The following is a 22480-nucleotide window of genomic DNA, read 5'->3' as shown; positions in this document are numbered from 1 at the left end:
ATGATAGAAATAGCTTCCCTATGGTGATTCTGTGGTGTCTCTCTACATCCATGAAGGCTGTACATTGTCTCTTGAATACAACTGGATAGTCTTTTACCTGATACCTTGCCATCCCCTTGTGTAACATAAGCTTCTTTTTGGCGTCCCACCATGTGTGGATGTGTGGCTTTGCACAGAGCTCTGTTAACTCTTGTTGGATAATGAGCAAAGATTGATTCTCCCCTAGTCAGTGAGGCAGGAAAGAACAGTTCACAAACATAAGTTGTCCTTTACTAGACCTCTTTTTGTTGGTCAGAGAAAGAGAAGGAGAGTTTTTTTGCTGAGGGACACATGCTGGCCAATGCTGGACCAGAGGCATTTGCTGGCTGAAGAGTTTCAGGTGTGACTGGAGTTGCTAGGGTTCAAATTCCCATCCTGTTTTGTGGCAAAGTCATTAATTTTGCTGTTGACCCTGCTGATGCTACCAGCAGCTTCTGGACCTGAAAAGCTCTTAGGGCTTCTGGTACGTGAAACAAATACCCATGCATGCATAAGAGAGATCACTTCAGACTTCCATACAGAAAGGTTTGGGGTTCTTTGGTTGGTTGGTTGGTTTGGAATTTTTGGGGTTTTTAGTGAGATTTCGGGTAAGGGTGAGGGGAGGTGGGTTATAGAACATTATTGTGGAAGTTGTAATTTCTTATACAGCTTTCTAACCTACCTGTGTTAACCAGAGTGTGATGGAAGAGAGGCAAGGGGTTGACCACTCTCTGTAGAGTGGTAGGAAAGGACAGAGATGCATGCAGGGGTGGAGAAGGGCTCTTCTTACATTGCATGCTTAATCTAATCTAGGCCGTATTAATTTCCTACTGGCTCAGCATCAGTCACATCATTAGCCTAACGCTGAAATCAGATCTTGTCTGTCAGTGACATTTGTTTTCCTATCTGGACCATCTCTATACTGCAGTACTTCCTGTCTCAATTCATGTGGGACCAACAATCCCAGTTATGTCGATCCAGACGTAGCAGAAAGCTTTTACTGAGTACTCCCTGCAGACAAGGGAAACCATCAAAGTGAGTGTTTCAATATGCCATTGCTCTCCTGTGTAAAATAAGAACAACTTCACGTTACAATTTGGGGTCTTATTCCTGTCCAACATCCTGCATTGATCATAAACAAGCAAAAAAATGAACAGTCAATCATAAATTATGATAGAATCATACCTCTTATTGTCCTAGTTTTGGCTGGGATGGAGTTAACTTTATTCATAGTAGCATGGGCTGTGTTTGGATTTGTGCTGGAAATTGTTGATAATACAGGGATGTTTTCCATAGTACTGAGCAGTCTGCACATTTTCTGTTCCTCACCCCGCTCCACCAGTGAGGAGTCTGGGGTTTGTGAGGGGACACAGCCAGGTCAGCTGAGCCCAGGGATATTCCAGACCATATGATGCCATGCTCAACATATAAAACCAAGGGAAGTAGCAGAGTGATGGCGTTTGTCTTCCCAGGTCACCATTACGTTTGATGGAGTGCTGCTTTCCTGGAAATGGCTTAATACCTGCCCATAGGAAGTGGTGAACAAATTCCTTGTTTTGCTTTGCTCACACATGTGTGGCTTTTGCTTTACCTATTAGCCTGTCTTTATCTAATCCCATGAGTTTTCTCACTTTTACCCTTCTGATTCTCTCCCCCATCCCACCAGGGGAGCCTGAGCAAGTGCCTTTGTGGGGCTTAGTTACTGGCAGGGGTTAAACCATGACACTTGTCTAAATCCATACCATATCTATGTCTATAGATAGATATGCATAGTCAAGCTGAGGCAACTGAGCTTTGTGAGACAGATTAATTCAGCTGTTGCTCCTCTTCCTCTGTTGGTTTCTCTCTAGGAAATAGAAATGCAGTATTTTGGCCCCTGCATTGGGCTATACAAGCTTGTTCTGTGATCTTATATAATACACTTGTTTTAGCCATCACATTTCTCAGTTAGGAAGCATCAAAGTGTTCAGGAGCTGTGGTGAGGAAATGGAAGATGCACTTTCCTCACATCAGGGGAGCTAGAGCCACTATGCTAAAAGTTCTGCAAATGTTGAAGTTTTCCCTTTTCCCTGTGCACCCAAAATGATGTTTCATTAAGGAGTTCTTGCAATAACCAGTGAGTTCTCTACACTTCTGAACAGTAGAGAAACCTGGACAATTTGCTGTGTAAGTCATAAATTTCTACTCAGCCTCCTGTTCTTCCCAGGGTGCCAACTTCTTGCTGTACTCATTACTGATGGTTGTACCTCAGAGGCGGGAGAAGAGATCTGAGCCCCAGTTTAAGCACCCCAGGAGGGCTGTGGCTCACAGGGTGCTGGCTCTGGATTTGTAAAAGCTCCAGACATCTCCAGTGTAGTTTTTTCCACTGGAGTCAGATACTGTGGGCTTCTTTCACATTTAATTGAGAGAAATTGGTATTTCTGGGGATTTAGCTCTCTTGAAGCAGATGTGTAAAAAGCCAGATGAACCCTAGAGATGCTTAGGAGCAGTTTTTCTGAGAACAGCTTGAGTAACATTAGCCATTGAATAGACTGGATTTTGGACAAGCTCCAAATTCCAGATTACCATTTTAAAATACAACATTTTAAACACACATTTTATTGTAAGCAAACATTCAATTTACCCTTGATAGCAAACACATAATTACTTAAATCACAGTTTTTCAAATACCAGCATGATTGCCAGTTAGGAACTTCAAACACTGTATAGGTTATCTTCTTCTGACATCTTGTTGCCTTGTATTTCAGGAGAGCTTAGAAGAGATAAGATGTGTTCCTTCCTTCACCTCTTAGCTAATCACAAAGTAATTTTGTGGTCAAGCCCATTTTAAAGGAGTCTGATTAAGAACCTCAGGGTTCAATTCCAAAGGAATTAATTCAAGATCTGGCACTCGAAAAATTCAGTTTTAGCTTAGGGCTTATTTTCTTGTGAAGTTTTTGGGATCCTGGCTACTCCATTGCCTCCCACCTTGTGTTTTTAATTACTTGCTTGCTTCTGGTTACATTTCCTCTACCCTGTATACAAAAGCATCAGTATGAGAGAGCACCAAATATTCTGTGAATATTTTTAAAAAATTCCCACATACGCACTTAAAAGAAGGCTTTCATGATGTGATTTTTTCATGACCTTGAGTGAAAGAGACACACTCTACTTTTAAAATAGGCATTAAACCAGAGGCAGGAGTTAAACTTTCAGACCTTCAGGTGGCATAGACACCACAGGTGGTATAAAATATTACTTTTGCTGTGGATTTACAAACATAATGTAGTTTTATGTAATTTTGCTGCAAATTACAGCAATTTTTCACTTATCAAGACATATCCATTTGTCTTTTATTATTTATTTGTTAAAACCTCTTTAAGTATCAGCTGGAACAAACATGCAGTGGTCCTTCTAAGCGATATATATTGACCCAGGTAGTCATTTATTGATTAGCTACTTTACTGCCAGATCCTGCTTGCTTGTCTTCATCTACTTTATATTCTGGAAGCAGCCTGGAAATTTTACACACTGGCCATTACCTCAGTGGAAAGTATTGATATGCTAATTGTCCAGGAGGTGATCAGAAGATGTTGAGAGCAGCATAATCATCTTGCTGTTCTACATGCTGTTCATGATTACTTATTTCGAAACCATTGGCTGAAAATATTTACATGTTAGGTAACGAATAAAACTCACATAAGAGAAACAAATTATATTTTGAATTAAACCTAGCCATTTCCCCCTAAAATGCAATGGATTTCCAATGAGTCCCTTCAGAAAACACAAGTACTCAGAAGATCAAGTATAATAAAACTGTGACCTGAGAGGATGAGGGGTGGGGGATGAGTATCTTGTGAATAAGAACTCTGACACTGACTGGTTTTATAGCTAGAGAACTGTACCTATAGAACTGCCTAATTCATCTCTACATTTATAAGTAGGTGGTGTGATGTAACCCCAGATGGCAGCTCAGCCCCTCACAGCTGCTCACTCACTCTCCCCACGGTGGCATGGGGGAAAGAATTGGAAGAGTAAAAGTGGGAAAACTCATGGGTTGAGATAAAGGACAGTTTAATAGGTAAAACAAAAGCCACATGCACAAACAAAGCAAAATAACAAATTAATTCACCACTTCCTGTGATCAGGCAGGGATTCAGCCATTCCCAGGAAAGCTGGGCTCCATCACAGATAGTGGTGACTTGGGAAGACAAACACCATCATTCTGAATGTCCCCCCTTCCTTCTTCCCCACCTTTATATGCTGAGCATGAGGTCATATGGTCTGGGATATTCCTGGGGTCAGCTGTACCAGGTGGGCACCCTCAGCCTCCTTGCTGCTGGGGCAATACACGAAGCAGAAAAAGCCTTGGTGCTGTGGAAGCCTTGCTCAGCAATAACAAAAACATCTCTACATTAGCAGTGTTTTCAGAACAAATCCAAAACATAGCCCCATACCAGCCACTGTGAAGAAAATTACCTCTACCTCACCCAAACCCAGCACAACAAGTAAAATGGAAAGGATGCAATTTTTTGAAAAGTGTTTTTATTTTGCAATTGAATCTGCTAGCATAGCCCCCTGCTGTTCTGCAGAGTGGGATTAAAAGGTAAAGCAGGCATCAGAACTCTCCATCAATGTGTCTGACTTTGAACTTTGTCCTTTGTATCAGAGTAGCTAGAATTGGGAATTTACTTGGCTTGAGCAAGGGAGATGGGGATATGGAATGGTCTAGACAGACTGGTGCTACCCCATATGTTGGGGTTTGTGTGTGTGTATGGGTGGCTGGGAGATGGAAAACTGCTCTGAAAATGCTCCAGCTGAAATTTAACATAGCTCAGAGTAAAATATGGATAAGGCAAAGCAGCTGTGTGCCACCTGAATGACAGAAATGAAGGGTGGGATCCTGCACCTTTTGTATTATCAGGGAAAACATAGACATTGCCCAGTAATACTTGCAGTAATACTGCCATTATGATAGACAGAGTAGTTGGCTAAGCCTCTTGCCCTGTTGGCAGCTATGCCCTAGGAAATGCTGCCACGCCCTGGCATTACAGCCTCCTACCATGGCTTTGGCAGTATGGGAGAGCTCAAAACCAAAAGCATTCCATTGCACTAAAGGACTGAGATTGTGAAGCTCAAGGTTATGTTTGTGGCACAAAAGCAGAATTAGAAGGATTTTTGCCCCTCACTTGCCCTCAATCCCAAAACCGCAAGCAAAGGGTAGAGAGGAGGTAGATGGAAGAAGTCAAGAAGTGATGAGCCAGAAAAAGCTGACAAGAGCCTAAACACTCTCAGAGTATGGGGTAGTCTCCTAGAGCACAGTGTGGCAGTCCTTTCACTGTGAGTCAGTAAGAGAGACCTAAGCAGAGGATGTAAAGATTTACTGTGCAATGGAGAACAGTCGTACATTGCCCAGGTTATGGACCAATTGACATTGCAAGCCTTTTCATGTCTGGTTTCTGAGTCCCAAGCACAGCTGAAGCTCAGGCCAAATGGGAGCTGTGCAGCAGGGGGCCCTCTGCAGACTGTGCAAGAAAGTGAATGGGCCAGAGCTTCAGGGCCTTCCCTTTCACACTACTAGGGCAGAAAAGTCAGCTGCTACTGTAGAGCTGTGTGTTTCTAACTTGAGCCCACAGCCTGGCAGGAGAGGACGAAGAGGATTTAACATTTAAGCAAAGTTTACTTGTACTAGCAGAACATAACAGATTTGGTCCATCATATCATACTCTTTCTAGATGCTCATTAAACCTGTTTTTGCATTCCAAACATAAGAGTAGCTCAAATTTCTAGAGTCCAGTCCTAGTATTAACCATTCACATGACTGAGGAAGCTTTGAGGAGCGAGTTCCTGGGAACACAGAAGCATGTCACGGCAACTGAGTGGATGTCTGAATCCAAGCCTGGCACTCTTGCAGGTCAGGGAAAGGTACATGAGTTTTCCCGGGTGCTTTCTGTCACTGCAGAATCTGGAGCAGGAGACAGGGGTGGCTTGTCTCATTCACTCTTTGAGCTCTATCATAGCTCAATTTGCTTTTTTTGAGAAGGCTGCCAATGCAATTGCAGATATCTGAGAACTGTTTCTTACTTTTGATTTGATCCTTATGTATTAAACTGGCATAGTGGTGAGGATCACATGAAGGTATACTGTTAATAGCCTTTCACATGTTAAGGTGTTAGAGAGAAGCATGAGTGATTTGAGAGAATCTGAATACCTATTATGACTCCTCCTTTAAAAACTGATCTCCAACTCTGTTTTGTAAAGAAAATATTGTTGCAACAGTCAGGAGAGCTACAAGGTTGATGCAGAACTAAAGATCAAAACATTATAAAACCATAATGGAAATGGATGGATGGATGGATGGATGGATGGATGGATGGATGGATGGATGGATATAGGCTGATATGTTTAACTTGATAGATGTTAATGGTGACGACAAATGTATAAATTTATTTGGATCTACATTTATCATTTTGCTGCAGTATGTTAAAAATTTGATTATTATTATTTGGGATCATTCAAAAAGCTGTTGCTAAGCACAGCTTCAAACTCACCAGCTTGCTAAGTGGTAGTTCAGCTATATACAAAATATTGCAATATATTATTACAGATTTTTATCCTTACTTACAATAGTCCTGACTTTCCATCATTATCAATCCTGTCATTGGGCAGGATACATATAAATTATTATAATTAATTCATTTCAAAGCACTATTTACAGATTAAATCCAGCAAATTTAGATTTTACCTAGACACACTTCATTTTGCTCTTTTGCCTCAAACCAATGTGAACTCCCTAAAAAATCAACTTCTGGCTTACAAGAAAGATTGTGAAATTAAATATGGCTTGTATACTGAGCTGATTAGAAACAAGAAATGAAAAATCTAAGCTTCATGTTACCACATGCTGAGCATTGGTACTTCCTAGAGAGGTCAGGTTCTCCTAGGGGTGCACATCCTCTGCAGTGTACTTAGGAATAATCCTTTGTCTCCCCCAAGTAAGAACTAGCAGGTCTGCCAATGTGAGTTGAAGACATTCTGTGACTTACAAAAATGCAAAAGGTGGAAATTTTTATGTTAATAATTGGCAGAGATTACTTTCAAATAAACATCTGGATAATATTTTTTGTAGGAACCCCCCTGTGTTATTGGTTATCTTTCATCTGGGCTTCTCAAAAGAATATGTAACCAAAAAGGATTTAGATCCCACAATTCTGGTAGTGGATTTTGCAGTACAAAGATTAAATTTGCAACACAGTAACATGAAGAGAACTTTATGCCAAAACCAGATAACTTTACATCTATTCTACTGTCATCAGGTGCCCAAACTTTGACACACCACTTACTAAAAGAGTATCTGATTTATTCACAGATATGCCCCAAAGACATTTCTAGGCAGGACAGAATACAACTACGATGTGAATGGAGACAAAGATTGTGTACCTCTTGCACCTAACTTGTTACCCACTCACACAGGGCATCCCCAGCCTCCTCAGAACTTCCATTATATCTGTCCCTACTTCAGCTTCCCTGGAGCCACCTGCAGCCTTCCTGTGGAAGAGTGCAACTATGTGTGCCACATGAACACTGTCATCACATACAGTTTTATTAAATGCTGTTTGATTATCAGGAGACTGGGATGTTCATAAATGAGATGTTTGGTAATTTCATTTCAAGATAGGGTAGAAGGTGAAGCTGCATTTGTATACTAAAATCCAGCAGGAAAATCCCACATCTCATAGAGTAGTGAAAGAAGAACTTTGGCTAGCAGATGTGCTCTCCACTCAGCCCTCGTGAGGACACACCTGGAGCACTGTGTTCAGTTCCGGGCTCCTCAGTACAAGACAGATATGGAGCTCCTGGATCAGGGCCAGCAAAGGGCTACGAAGATATTCAAAGGACTGGAACATCTCTCTTACAGGAAACTTAGGGAACTGGGCCTGTTGAGGCTGAAGAAGATAAGGCTAAGAGAGGATTTCATCAATGTATGTGTACTTATGTATCTGAAGGGAGTGTGCCAAGAGGATGGATCGAGGCATTTCTTGGTTGTTCCAAGCAATAGGACGAGAGGCAACAAGCAGATGCACTGGAAATTCAACCTGAATATATGGAAGAACTTTACTGTGTCTGAGTACTGAAACAAATTTCCCAGAGATATTCTGGAATTTCTCTCACTGGAGATATTCAAAAGCTGCCTGAACACAATCCCAAGTAACATGCTCTGAGGAAACCCTGCTGAGCAGGGAGTTTGAATGAGATGACCCAATCAGTGGTCCCTTTCAACTTTACCCATTCTGTGATGTTGTAATTCTGTGATCTTGTACTAATACAAATGAGTCTTCTGTTGTAAGCTTGGCTTTGAAGAAAATTTCCCTTTCTAGCCCTTAACCACAGTGCACAAATCTAGAAGAAGTGGCTTTCTTGTAATGGATCCTATCGAAACGACAGGCCAAGCACAGCTTGTCATTACTTCAGCATAAATTACTATGAAGATAATAAAAGCAAGAAAATAATCTTTTTTTCCAAGTGCATTCCTTATTTGTTCTGATTATTGGCTGGTACCCTGCATTCCTAGTAATCATTCATAATCTAGCATAATCTAAGCAACTTGAAATTATTTATTTATCCTTTATCTTTGTGATGTAGATGGCCCATAGTTTCATCAAGAGTCAAAGCAAGGGTTGACAAGAGGGATTTGCTCACACCACACAAAGTCTGCAACGGAACTGGGATTTCATCTTGCTTCGAGGGACAAAACCAGAAATCTACCCTGATGATACGAAGGCAATTCATATGAGGGTAAAGTGAATCAAATATTGTTGACATGAGGTCCGTGGCCCCATTCAGTTACACACACTCAGACCACTTGTTTGTTGTCTAATCTAGTTTGAAGTTTGCTAGTGTTCACATGTGCCCACTCAGAATTGACAGCACACTTACATGTAAGATAGCTAGAAAGAGGATTTAATTAGAATATAGGCTGTGGTGATCAGGGCTCAGATAGACCTGACTGGCCCCTTTCATCCCCTTTTTCCTTTATTTTCCCATGTTTTTTCCTCATCTATCCACCTCAAGCTTTCGTTTTCCCTTCCTTTGGTCTGTGCCCGAACTTTGTATGGTAAGTCTTGAATTCCCAAAATGCTGTTCCCATTGCATCCCTTAATTTGTCCTATACCATAGGCAATAACCACATATAGTTTGCAAGGCATCTGGAAAATAGTTTCTTGGCAGACATCACACCAGGTAACTAGATTTAATCAGTTTTCTCTGATGTGCTTAGGAGCAGGCAATGTTGCATTCTCCATTTTCCCTGATGAAGTTACTGAGGTTTCTCTGCCTGTCTTTGTTCTCCCTGCATCTTTATGCTAACAGGGATCACACTTTTAATCATGTAACCCAACACCCAAGAGGTAACAACAAATCACACTGGATCCTATATTCTGTGCTGACTTCTATGTGGCAATCAGGGGTTAAAATACGACTGAAGAACTAAGGGAAGCTAAATCTAAGTATTCAAATAAAATACTTACTTTAAATAAAAATTTCAATTTGTCCTTCCAAATGCTGTGAAATCCTTATCAGTAAATCTCCTTGAGCTCCTCTACATTCAACATGAATTGTAAGAATTCAGCTTTCAACAGTATTGTGTAGATTAGCTGAGCACAGTTTTAGAAATAATTTGGCAGCTTTTTACTGCTATAAACTGGCTTTAATTCTTAGCTAAAATACTTCTGCACTAAGCCTGCCTCTTCAGCTCTTAAATACATGCTGCAAGCTTTTTAGAGAGTTAAACTTCATTCTATACACTATTCAGATCTGCTTATGTACTTGACACACACACAGGGGAATACTTTACAACCAAAGGTATTACTTAATGAACAGGCTGTGATTTTCCCATGAAAGCAGAATGGTACTTAGTAACATGGGTTTCTTCCTGGTCATCACATACTGAAAAATGATGTTCCTTAAAAGAAGGTCCGCTCCTGCTCCCGTAGAAACCAAGTGAGATCAAGATTAGGCCCACAGACTGAAAATGCAATTCAAATTTTCCAAATGCTGGATTTCAGAGCTTTGCTATGATAGTAAAACCCACAAGCTAGCTCTGATTTCTGTTTGTGTTAACTTTCCCTGTACTCAGCATTGGCGAGGCCGCACCTCAAGAACTGTGTCCAGTGCTGGGCCTCTCAATTCAGGAAGGACATTGAGGTGCTGGAGGGTGACTAGAGAAGGGCAACGAGGCTGGTGAAGGGTCCGGAGCCCAAGTCCTGTGAGGAGCAGCTGATAGCGCTGTGGGTGTTTAGCCTGGAGAAGAAGAGGCTCAGGGATGACTATCACCCTCTACAACTACCTGAAAGAAGGTTGTAGCCACGTGGGAGCTGACCTCTCCCAGCCAGCTAGTGACAGGATGAAAGGACGCAGTGTCCAGCTGTGCCAGGTGAAGTTTAGGCTGGCCATTAGAAGGAATTTTTTCAAAGAGATTGTGAGTAGACACTGGAATGGACTGCCCAGGGGAGTGGTGGAGCCGCTGTCCTTGGATGTGTTTAAGATTGGGCGTGACAGTTTGGTGGTGTGGTCTAGCTCATGTGGTGATATTTGATCATAGGTTGGATTTGACAGTCTCAGAGATCTTTTCCAAACTAATTGATTCTGTGATTGACTGGCTATGGAAAAGTCCTCTTGTAGCTAAGGAATGAAGTTGGGAAGAGCATTCATGAGAGGATGTAATGGGAGGCTTTGTGAGAGCTACATACCCCTTCTTCATTGCAAAAGAGGGGGAGCAAGCATTTATGCGCCTTATGAGGGTACAGCCTGTCTGAAGGGCTGAAGCTCTGACCCAAACCCTTCCAGGTGTTACGGAGGGGCTCCTGCCGCTGCCGCACGGCAGCGGAGGGTTTGTTGTATGATAGGCTAATGCTACCACAACCTGCCCAGCCCCCAAAGCCGGCTGTAGGACCCACCCGGGCAGCAGCCGTGAGACTCCCAGCGGAGGGGGAACGGCGGCCGCGGGTGGGCAGGGCGGCCCTGCGGGGCGGGGCGGCGGCGGCACCGCCCCCGGGGGCCGCCCCCGCCCCGCCGCTCCCGCCCCGCCGCTCCCGCCGCAGGCTCCGGCGGGCCGGACTGGCGGAGCAGCCCCGAAGTTTGGGGGGCGGCCGGCGCGGGGCCATGTGGGTGCTGTGGCTGCTGCTGGGCTCGGCGGGTGAGTGCGGAGGGGGGCGGCGCCCCAGGGCGCTGCCCGGGAGCGAGAGGGCGGCTCCGCTCGGCAGGGGAGGGCGCCGGGGCCTCCCCGCCACCCGCGGCTCGTGCGGGCCGGGGGCGCCGCCGCCGCCCCTCCCCGGGCCTTGCTCGCTGTCCTGCCCTGCCGTGCTCTGCGCTCCCTGCTCGGGCCGGGATGCCCGCGGTTCCCGCAGCGGGGGCGCGGCGTATGCGTCTCGTCCTCTCCCGCCCCTCGGGGCGTGCTCGGGGTGGTCCCGGCCCCGCGGGGCTGTGCGGGGCGAGGCGCCAGGAGGGCGGCGGGGCTGGAGCGGCCTTGGGCCGAACAAGGTGTCGAAGCCGCCGCCGGGCCGAAGGGGCCGCGGCTGCACCGGTGCATCCCGGGCCGGGCCCCCTTCCCGAGGCCGCTCGGGGTGGAGGAGGAGGCGGGCGCAGCCCACCCCCCTCGGTGCGGCCGCGGCGGGATGTGGCCAAGGGAAGCGCTCGGGTCCTGCCTGGCTTCACTTGGGGTGCGGAAAGGGGGTTTCCTACTTTCTATTCACGTTCATCCATATAGAAACTCTTTCACCCCTCCCACCGTCGGCGAGTTGATGATGTTTAGTGCAGCTTTGCTGCAGGTGTGAATTATTTCTGCAACATGATCTTAGCGGGCTCTTTTCCAGGCGGTGTAAGTAGCCTTGCTGCTGTGTCTTGTTTCCGAATCACGCCTTGGCGATGAGGTGATGACACACAGTGCGTAAAACTCCAGATTGTCCAGCGCAATTTATTTTATTTTCTTCTTTTTAAAGACTATTTGTTGTCATGAAGAACTGGTAAGTTTCACGGCTTCCATGATAAGTTTGTTTTGAGTTTGGTGTAGATGGGTAGGAAGAAGGGGAAGCCTTGTAGGACTTGTCGCTGTTTGGAAATAACATAACTGCAAACTTTGTCACTTTCATAAGTCTTGTGTAAGTTTCAGTGTCTTTGCAAAACTTTCAGCAGTTCGTTTTTTGGAAAGCTTCAGGCAAAGCACAGGTTTGTTTATCCATATTGCGTTGCCTCCTTCCTTATTAATTTCCATTTTACTACTGCCAAAATTTCATCTAATTATTCATAGTAAGTTATATGTATTCATGTGTTGAATATATTTGCTTGCAATACCACCCTTAGATTATTAGCATGGAGGGCTTTTTTGTCTACAAGATACTTATCTTTACATGTGAAGGTTTCCCAGGCACCCACACCCCGTGTTCCAGTTCCACCTTGGCTTGGGGGCAGAGACCAAGAAGACCTGTTTCTCGTGTGGAAGTTGGTACTTCAGCTTCTGCACTGCTAACTGCCATTCTTTCACAACATTCTCGCAGTTACTTAACCAGAGGCTCTGGCTTACTTTGGGGCAGATTCAAAGAACTTTCTAAAACCTTTTTTTCATGTGTTCTGTTAGTCTTTTGAAAAATAAAACATGGGATCTTCAGGGATTTGTTTTTTAAATGTTGCTTCCTCTGTATATTTTGGCACCCCTGCAAAATTCCCACAAGGAGCATTAGTTTGTTTCTGCCTGGCCTTCACTCTGTTTTGAGTTTTACTTCTGGTAACTCCTGAAAATATTTATTTTCCTATTGAGTCTTTTTATCCTGAAAGATCCTATCTACATGAGAAAAGTTTTATCTTGTTGTAAGATATATAGTATGAACTTATACCAGGCTGGTTTAATTCCAGTTTGTAATTGCAACTGATAGGAGAGTATTGATCTAAAGTTTTAGCCTCTGTTCCCTGCACAGGAGCTCTCTGATTACCTTCCTTTCCTTTTCCCCACCTCATTTCAAGTCTCGTCAAGCTCTCGGGCCGTGCACACACCATGCACACCCAGTTTCTTTCATCTCCCTGTGCTCTTGGCAGTATAAGCAGGTCAGGCTCAGCTCCGATCCCCTCCCGCTGCTCTGTATATGTCATAGTGTGACCCTGTTTCCAGCACTTTACTTTGGCCCAGTGTCAGCCCAGGAGTTGGTGGATATAGGTTAGGTCCTGCAAGCATTCCCCTTACCAGCTCAGACTGTAACAACTTTTTCAGGTTACATGAATGTAGAAGGTCCGTAAGTTAGAAAATAGACATCTGTATTTATCTTCTTCTACTGTTTGTATGAAGTAATGCAAGCTACACAGTAATACAATCTACACAGTTACAGTGAGTTTTGGAAAGGATTGTTTCAGAGAACTGAAAGTACATTATAGCTGAAAAACTGATAAAATGTAAATGGACTCTAACGGAAAAATGAGCTCTCTAATCCTGACTGCCACTGTACTGTGTGTTCAAGACAGGTTTTTCATTCAAGGAACCTAAATCTACTGAATGTGTTTTGAACATAGGTTTATTTTTTTTTCTTCAACATATATATTGTCCATTAAAGAGAGAAATGACTGCAGGAGTCAAACACACAGGTACTTTTAAAAGCATGATTACAGAGTGAATGGAAAAGGGAGTTGATGGGGTTTTTTCTGACCATTGCAAACCTTCCTGTTTTAACTGTGAAGTAGGTTTTAAAATGTCATTCTTCAACCGACTGGAGAGTCAAAATGCAGTGCACAGTTGGAATTCCTGAGCATCATCCCAAAATGTCACACTTCAGTGTAAGGACCTTTCTGATTCGCAAGTCAAATATATAATGTAGATACTATACCTGTTAAAATATACTCAGCTTGCTCTGTGTTACGAGGGGCCTTCTCTGTCTTGTTCCCTCCAGTCTTTTGGTCCCATGCTGTTAGAATCAGGACCCTGTTCCACAGACAGCAAAACATACAGGGCCAGACATGCTTTCATCGCATTTTGCAACTATATCTCAAAAGCTTGGAAAAACCCAGAACATCCCTAAGACCAAGCAGGAGCTACTTGAAGAGTCATGTTACAGCATTAATCTGCATTGTGTAATATCTGCTAGCTTAAAACTTCCACATGATACTGAGGAAATGGCCAGTATTTCTTTCCATGAGTCTTCATTTGTACTGACGTTCAGAGGTACTGCTATGAGTAGAATCTCTTTGCCGAAAAGAACTGCGGAAGGAGTATTTAGCTCTGCTGAGAACTGTTCTCTCCTTCTGTGTAAGGAAAGAGAGCAAGAAAACCACTCTCTACTTAGAGATTTGTGTTTGTACTGTGTGTTCAGTAGGTCTGTTTTGTATTTTCCAGGCTTACAAACTCTTAAACTGAGTCTAGTCTTCATAACCAGTGTTTGTCTCTCTTGGCACACAAGCCAGCTGTGGGCACATACAGCACATCAGTGTGTGAAAGATGGACAAGGATTCATGTAGTTGGCAAGTCATAAAAATGCCAACTTGGGAAAGTAATAGGAGAAATCGGTGATGAACAACAAACACTGGGTATTTGCTGAAGATAAAAGTCTGCCAGTGGTCATGATGAAACAGCCAGGAAGTACTAACTTTAATGCAAAGGTCCACATTCATGTTGAGGAGAATGTTTGATTTCTCGCAGGAGTAGCACCTACAGACAAGTTCTCTCAAATCAGTTTGTGGCTGTTGTCAGACTTTGCTGTTGGAAGTACAGTTTTTATACAGGGACTGAAGCAGAGGGTATTTTGGGGGGGATTTTGAATAGTGTCAGGGAAAATGGCGTGTTCCTGGCTAGACTTAAGTAGGTTCCTTTTCTCCTTGGATGTGGGGTGTTTCAGGGCTCAGGAGCTTCCAGCCATCCCGTTCCATCCCATGTGGGATAATTCTGCCAGAACAGTAATCTGCAGTGGCCAAATTGTGAGGGTGGAAGCATAATTGCAATGTTGCAGTCACATGTTGTGATAGGAAGTGGAGATTGTTAACTAGAAAATAGGTAGTAAAAATGCATCTTTTGTACCAATGTAACATAAATTGTTACAAGGGCGCAGACAGCCTGTTATGCCAGATACACTGTGAGACCAGCAAGCTCCATACCTCTTTGGTGCAAAAACTTCCTGATGATACTACAATAATTTTACTGTGACAACAGGAACCTGCATCCTCCTTTCATTTGTATGCTGCTTATCTGTTAGGTGAGGAATAAAATGGCTCCCTTTGCTGTAAATCTGGTAGACTGTAACAGGGTTATGATGGTTTTGTCAGGCAGCAGGGATGAAATGAGCTGAGGTTCAGGCATCTCTGTGTTTCAGGGCAGTAGTGTAGAAAGGCCTAATACAAAATTAATTTATCACCTGGAGACATAATCTGTTTTGGTTTTTTTGTTTGTGGTTTTTAATTTATTTTTCCAAACTGTAAATTTTGCCAGAGTAGTTTCTGTGATATGTGGTCCTGTGGTTACCCTCCCTGTCCATGTAAGCAGAAAGGCAGTAATGGAGTAGGCCTGAAAAATCTGTAGCGTGAGATCTGCTGTGATGGTACCAGTGCTCTCCGTTTCAGTGGCGTGTCCATTGTAGAAGTTGATGAGTTTCATGAATTGGTAGGAAGCCTTGTAGGCTGTTCAGTTGTCCTGCCTGCTCCAGACTGAAGCTGTGGATAGTGTACCTTTGGTACAAGGCACTCTGTGATAAGTATTTCAACTCATATTTTCACGGTCTGAATTTGCAAACAGTTACATTATCAGGTGGTAGGCTTTGAAAATGAGGAAGGATAGAGATCCTGGATCTCAGTGATTGGGTTTGGATGTTTTTGTCCTTTCAAGTATTAAAGCATAACTCTTCTGCTCTGGCAGGATCTCATAATGCGCTATGCTAAGATGCAGAATGGAATGTTTCAAGTGAAAACAATTTTAGTGATGTATTTTAAGGTATCTCTCAAGTGAAACATTGAATGAGGGACTGCCCTTGGCCTGAAATGTAAATAAATCATGTCTGGAGGTAATTGTATAGTCAACCATTAGTATAATCAGTTTATCATAGATTTACTGGCTACTGTAGAATTGTTGAGGGGGAGCACATATATATTAAAAAAACCTCCAAAACCAAACCAATGACAAAGAATAAAATTTAAACAAATAGCTTAAGAAAAACAAACAAAAAAAGCTGTTGGCAGACACCCCTGCAGAAAGCATTTAACTGAATTAGTTACCTCTGATAATGCAATTTCTAACTTGTATGACCAGTGGGGCTCTGCATTTGCATGGACTGAATGTGTGTCCAGATACTTGTTTATTTGACATGGAAAAACTTGTGAGCTGCAGTAACTTGATCATGTGTTTAGTTTTTTTCATGCAGCCTCTTGTGCCAGTAAAGCTGTCAGGCTAAAAAGCGTTTTAGGCCAACCTTACGTTGCACGTAGTGTTGTCTATCAGGATGGAAAAGTCCTTTTAAGGGAGAAGATGGTGTAATGCTAATTGGTTTTGGTGTTTATATTTTAATTTGCACGTAGGAAATTCTAAGGCAGTGAGATTTCTAAATGGAGCCATTGGTCTCTCTGCTGCTTGTTCTCAGCTGCTTATGCAGATACCCACTTACGTTTTGGTTGCAAAGAAACTTATGGAATCAGATAATTAATTTAGTTGCAGCTTATGGAAATAAGTCCTCTGTGGAAGTTTGAGAAAAATAATAGGTAATTTCTGGTAGTGTGAGATGTTGAAAGACAGAGGAATCATGTGGGTGGACAATCAAAAGGGGCCAGATGAATGAAATGAAAATGGAAGCACTTTGGGGGGCGGGGGGTGTCTGATGATAGCTTTTGCCTCTCTGATCCTTAAGCCTTCCTCCTGCCATGGGCTGGACAGCTGTGAACTTGTCGGAATTAAAACATACCAAGCAAAGCTGCTCTTTGTGTATGTGTAAATGGTTGAGTAAGTTGCTCTGTCACAGTGTGTGACATGTCACAGTGAACAAATAGCTGAGGTAATGAGTGGAAGGTGGTGATGTGGCTGTGCAACTCTGCTAAAATGTGGGATTGTTTAGGATTAGGAGCTGATGAACTCATAGCAGATTTGGGGAGGTCCTGGTTCTGTGTCCTCTTAGCCAGGAGATTTCAATTTTAAAATGGGTTTAGTATCTCTGGGGGAGCCTGGGAAGCTTAATTTATTAAAGATTGGGAAGTGTATAAGTGGAATATGGTTGGTGTGCACTATTGTGTTTTGAAATAGTTTGTTTCAATAGGTACAAAAGCATAGTTTTTCAGGTTTGAGTGTTATTTTTTTTTCTCTAGTAGAGATCCTAATTTGTTTTTTACTTTTAAATTAAAGGAAAATCCCTAAGTGCCACACCTTGCTGTGGGTCCTTGGTGTTGTGTTGTTACCTTTCATCTACTTAGATTCCAGGTGGCTCCCAGGGAATGTCATGGAGGAGATTCCTGGTTCAGAGTTCTCTTATTGAAGATTTTACAGGGATTTTAGATGGAAACCAAGTACATCAGATGAGATGGCATATATTGGTCTGTTTTGAGACAGCTGGGTTTGTTGGATGAAATGTTTGATTTTAAGTAACATTTTGCTGCTTTTGCTAAAATGCAGTAATGTTACTGCTGCAAGTATGTTGTGGTGCCATTAAAAATTCAGTTGTGAATTCTGGCTACTAAGGATCACTTTGTGTTCAGATTCTTTCATTCCTTGGAGTCCTTACTTACTTCTTTCCTCAGATGATTTGTCACCTCTTTCTTCCTTGCATCTCAGTATCCTTTTATCTTTTTTTTGCCTTTTTGCCTCGTGACCTCACCAATTGTACCTATTGGTGAATAGTGCTAGCCATGGATTTCCTCATCATGCCTCTGTACTTATTAAAGCAAAAAAGTTGGCATGTATACTTGTAATACCTATGCCTATGTGCTAGGATTGTATTTATCTGTAGGCCAAACCTGCAGTTAGGAATTGTTATCTTTCCCTTTCCTCTACTTTGTGTAAGTGCTGTGCATCACTCTGCCACCTTCCTTTGGCTGCAGCCTCATGTCCTCGTTCCTATCAGTGTTCTGTAGTGAGTGCCTTTCCACTGCTTTGTAGTCCACATCAACTTTCTTCTTGATTTGGATCTTACATGCAATGAAACGTGAAATTGCTGATGGAGGAAACTTTGATGCATAGGATGATCTTGTGGTGCTGTCCTTGGTCGTCTTCTACCTGTTTTCTCTACCCATTGCTTAGCTGTGCTGTGTGTTAAGGCCCAGCTTTAGGCTATGTGGGACTTTGCTGTAGCTGAGTTTGGAAGGTAATGTTTCACTAGAATAGACTGCCTGGGGCTTGGTCTTCCTCGGTTTTTGATAGTTTTACAAGTGAATTGTGCATCTTAAGCAAACACTCCGTTTCTCAGGGATTATTTACAAAACACAGTTAATATGTACTTGATGCATAATGCATAGTGTGACATATAAATGGCTAAATAGTTTGTGAATGTGTTGTTTAATATATAGAGTAGTAATTAGAGTGTTAATTATGTATAATTGCTTCACTTGCCAAAGCATGTCAGTTCTTCATGAACAGATAAATTGGTAGAGTCAGCATGTATGACCTCCAAAGGAAATAGTGCAGTCAGTGAACTTGAAAGGTGAAGTAACTCCTCCAGCTTGCTAGCCAGTCTCCTGCCAATGGCATGAGTTGCTCTTGTGGCTGGGGCCGAAACTGGTAGGTCTTAAGAGCAGGGTGGAAGTGCACACTGCTAAACTGAATATATGGTTAACTGGAACCTGAAGTGCCTGTGTTTTGTCTTGAGGAGAATGGCTGTTCATTGAAATAGTTTGGTGCTCTGATGCTTATGTTGGATGGGTGATCTTTGGGATGCTGAACTAAGTATTCCATGATCTGATTGACAGTAAAAGACATGTTTTTCTAAGGCTTTGACATCAAGGAAAACCTGAGCATCATTTTTGTTCAGGTAACTGGAAAGGTACAGTACAGATCCTGAGATCAAGATCCGCTCAGGCTGGCAGAAAGCAGACTGCACTTGTGAAATGCTGAAGTCTGGAAAAACTGTACTTAACTGCTCAATCACTTTAAAAAGACCAAGTCATTAAACTAATTAGGCATAATTAAGAATTGGCTGAGGAGGAACAACAGTGTGTTTGCGGTGATTGCTGTCTTTCAAACTCAAAAAAGGCTTTTATCTTTTAGCAAGTTTTTGAAAGGTGGAAAGAAGGTGAAGAGGGAGGAAAACAATCCATGTGACTGATGTTAGCCACATATCTTAATAAAGTGCTGGCTGAATTTCAATACCTGATTGAGAGTGAAATGAAAGCATGACTTACAAGTAGAATTGTAAAAAAAAAACCCTAACATTGTGAACTTTTAAAGGAACAGATCATTGACTTTACTATGTAACCAGGGTTCTGCATGTTAAACTTGCCCTTTATGAAATCAGGGCCTTTTAGAATTCTAGTTTACATTCTCTAAGAAATGTTTGTTTGTAGCCCTTTCTTAAAAGATGAGCTCTACCTGTGCTTGTTATGCATTTTCAATCCTATGAATATACTGTCTTTGAATATCAGTAAGGGTGAAGGTAGGAGAAGAGTGAATCCCTGTAATATTTCAGCCTGCGAGATCTTAATTAAACCACAAACATTTGTCCTTTTGCAGACAGATAGAGGACTTTCCCTGTTTTTGCAAGCAGTCCATTAATTTTAGGAACCAATTCTTTTGGTTTTTCTCTGAAAAAGGAGCTGCCATGTGTGATGATCAAATCAGGAGTGTATTTCTGACCAAAGAACTAAGTGGTCTGTATGGAACATTAACAAAGTACCTGGAAGGTAGAAAGGACCTTGCTAGTACAGTTCTTGAGAGTATTTATAAACAAAACAAATTTGCAGTACCAGCTGTACCCTGAAAATCTTCCATGAGGAGTGTCAGCTTCTAAATTGGAAGCTTGAGGTAGAGTGTTTTCAGGTGTTTTCCTTTAAGGATTGGTTTTGAAACCTTTTTTCATTACAACATTTCTTTTTAAAAAACGAGTCCAGAATAGCTTCAGTGACCTTATTTCATACTTGAATTATATGTGCATTAAAGTTGAGACCACAATAGCCATTTTTCTTCCTCCTTTGAGTTTTCATAAAATGAGAAGCAGTGTTTTACAGCATAATTTCCTATTTGCACTGCAATTTCAAGTGATTGAAATGCCTGTCCTTTTCAACAACTGAGGTATTAGTAGACATTTCATAGAGTGCTCCTGATTCAGAGGTCCTGGATGTAGGTGCTTTTAAGGTGCATATCAAAGTTTGTGTCTTAGTTACATCAACAGAATCTGCACAATAGTAGTAGTAGTGCGTACTCAATGACACTGGTTTGAACAGCTACACCTTTCTGTCAGTCTCATTTTTGTCAGTATAGTATAGAAAGCTTTTGGCCTTCTTCGGCAAAACTGTGCAGGTTAGTTACAGGGGGAGTGGCCAGTGTCTCTTCCTGCTGCAGCTTTGGTAACTTTCAGGCTTTCAAAGTTAAAAGCTCTTTACTTATTTATGACTTCTACATGAGTTAGATTTCAGTGTCTAATCAGATTGAACATCCTTAAAATTTCTAATGGGATCCTTGAAAATCTGCCAATGGACTATCTAGGTTTGCTGATGAATTGTTTTAATTGAGCTCTGCCTTGCTATTTGGTTAACAGTCTTCAGGGTAGCCTCGGGCTGCTTACTTTCCAATTTCCTTGTGTTATCTGTAGATAAATGTCCACCTATTGGAAGCTAATGGCCAATTAGTTGAGTCAAATAAAATCTGAAAACACAAAATGCCAGTTCTGATCATTGGCAGGATATTCTTGTTCTAACTGAGGTTGAATCCAGAGTTACCGACCTGCTGACTGCCACTGCTCCTTGTGAATAGTCTCAGGGGAAACTGTGTTCGGCCTGTAAAACATGGTTTAGATAATTTTTCCCTGCAGCATTGGTGCCTCGTTTGTTTGCTCATCAGAAGCTGCAAAATTAGTCATTGTTCTCTTGTGAACAAACTTTCCAGTCGATGGAGTGATCAATGTAACTTCCTTTGGGCCTGTATCAAAGCAAGGTGTGTCAAAGAGACTTGTGTAAGGCCCATTAGATCCTGTTAAAATTAAGTGCACATGGAATCATAGAATCACAGGCCTTCAAGATCGAGTCCAACCTTTGACCAAACACCATGGTGTCAATTAAACTGTGGCACTAAGTATTACGTCCAGTTGTTTCTTAAATACTTCCAGGGATAGTGACTCCACCACCTCCTTGGACAGCCTGTTCCAATGCTCAACCATCCTTTCACTGAAAAAAATTCTTCTGATGTCCCACCTGAACCTCCCTGGACACAGCTTGTGGCTCTGTCCCCACCTGGCTACCATCTCCTTTCAGGTAGTTGTAGAGAGCAATAAGATCCGCCCCACTGCCATGTCAAGCCTCCTTTTCTCCAGACTAAACAACCCCAGCTTCCTTGGGACCCTCACACAATTGGCTTTAGCCCATGGATCCACCCTGTCTAGATCTCTCTGCAGAGTCTTCCTGCTCTCCAATAGATCAACACTCTTGCCCAACTCAGTGTTGTCTGCAAACTGACTAATGTGGCATTTGATCCCCTCATCCAGATCACTAATAAAGATATTAAACAGGACTGACCCCAGTACTGAGCGCTGGGGAACACTGCTTGTTACCAGCTGCCAGCTGGATGTGTCTCCATTCCCCATGGGCCTGGCCATCCAGCCAGATATTTATCCACTGAAGAGTCCATGACTTAGACTTCTCAATGATTGTGACTTCTGAAAAAATATCTGATGATTGTCTCTGTTTTGGACAGGAAGCAGGTGTGATACGGGATATCTCAAAGGAGCAGTGACCTCGAGGAAACAGAACCGTCTTTGTACCTTTGCCAATCTGGCCCTTTGAAAGTGGGATGAGTTGGGTGTTTGCAGACACAAGCCTTCCAAGGTGCTTTCCACATCCCTGTAAGAAAACTAACTTGGCATAGATTTAGTAAATGTTCCAGTGTTGTTTACTTCAGTTTGGAAGGATTGCTTTGACCTCCTGTGTTGGAAAAAAGGTGTTATTGAAATGTTGTAGTAAGTGTTTTGGTTAGAGAGCAGTTTGAGTGAGCTCAGCTGTCAAAATTAAACCCGAGGTGTAAGCAGCTATACCAAGAGCTAGTCATTGCATGTTTCCAGGGCAGAGTAATTTTTGGATACTTTGAAATGTACAGATTCATTACATGTTTTTAAACAAGCTTCCCAAGTTGCTCTCCCACAGATCACTAAACAAAAATAAAGGGTAGGTGCAAAAGGAAAACATAAATTGACACCATACTGGGTGTTCTTACTGAGACCCTCTGAGTGTAAATGAGGGCAGTTAATTCTATATCTAAAATGATTTGAGTTTTCTAGGTCCAGGGGATCACTTATCTCTAGAGTCAGTATGTGAACTGAGTGTAGTTGGTAGTTGAGCA

The 22480-nt window shown here is 42.5% G+C and overlaps 1 protein-coding gene across 1 annotated transcript in view; it reads left to right on the top strand.

Moving 5' to 3' along the window:
• The first annotated feature begins 11064 nt into the window (after positions 1-11064).
• LDLRAD3 (low density lipoprotein receptor class A domain containing 3) overlaps positions 11065-22480 on the top strand; it is a 103495-nt gene continuing 92079 nt past the window's right edge. The window contains exon 1 of the mRNA XM_071558660.1: positions 11065-11191. Within this exon, the coding sequence (XP_071414761.1) occupies positions 11158-11191 (34 nt within the window). The 5' untranslated portion in view covers positions 11065-11157. The remainder of the gene's footprint in view (positions 11192-22480) is intronic.

Source organism: Pithys albifrons, chromosome 6 (genome assembly GCF_047495875.1).
Source record: "Pithys albifrons albifrons isolate INPA30051 chromosome 6, PitAlb_v1, whole genome shotgun sequence".
NCBI classification, from domain to species: domain Eukaryota; kingdom Metazoa; phylum Chordata; class Aves; order Passeriformes; family Thamnophilidae; genus Pithys; species Pithys albifrons.
The sequence above is the reverse complement of the archived record's forward strand: the minus strand, read 5'-3'. Positions and strand labels throughout refer to the sequence as shown.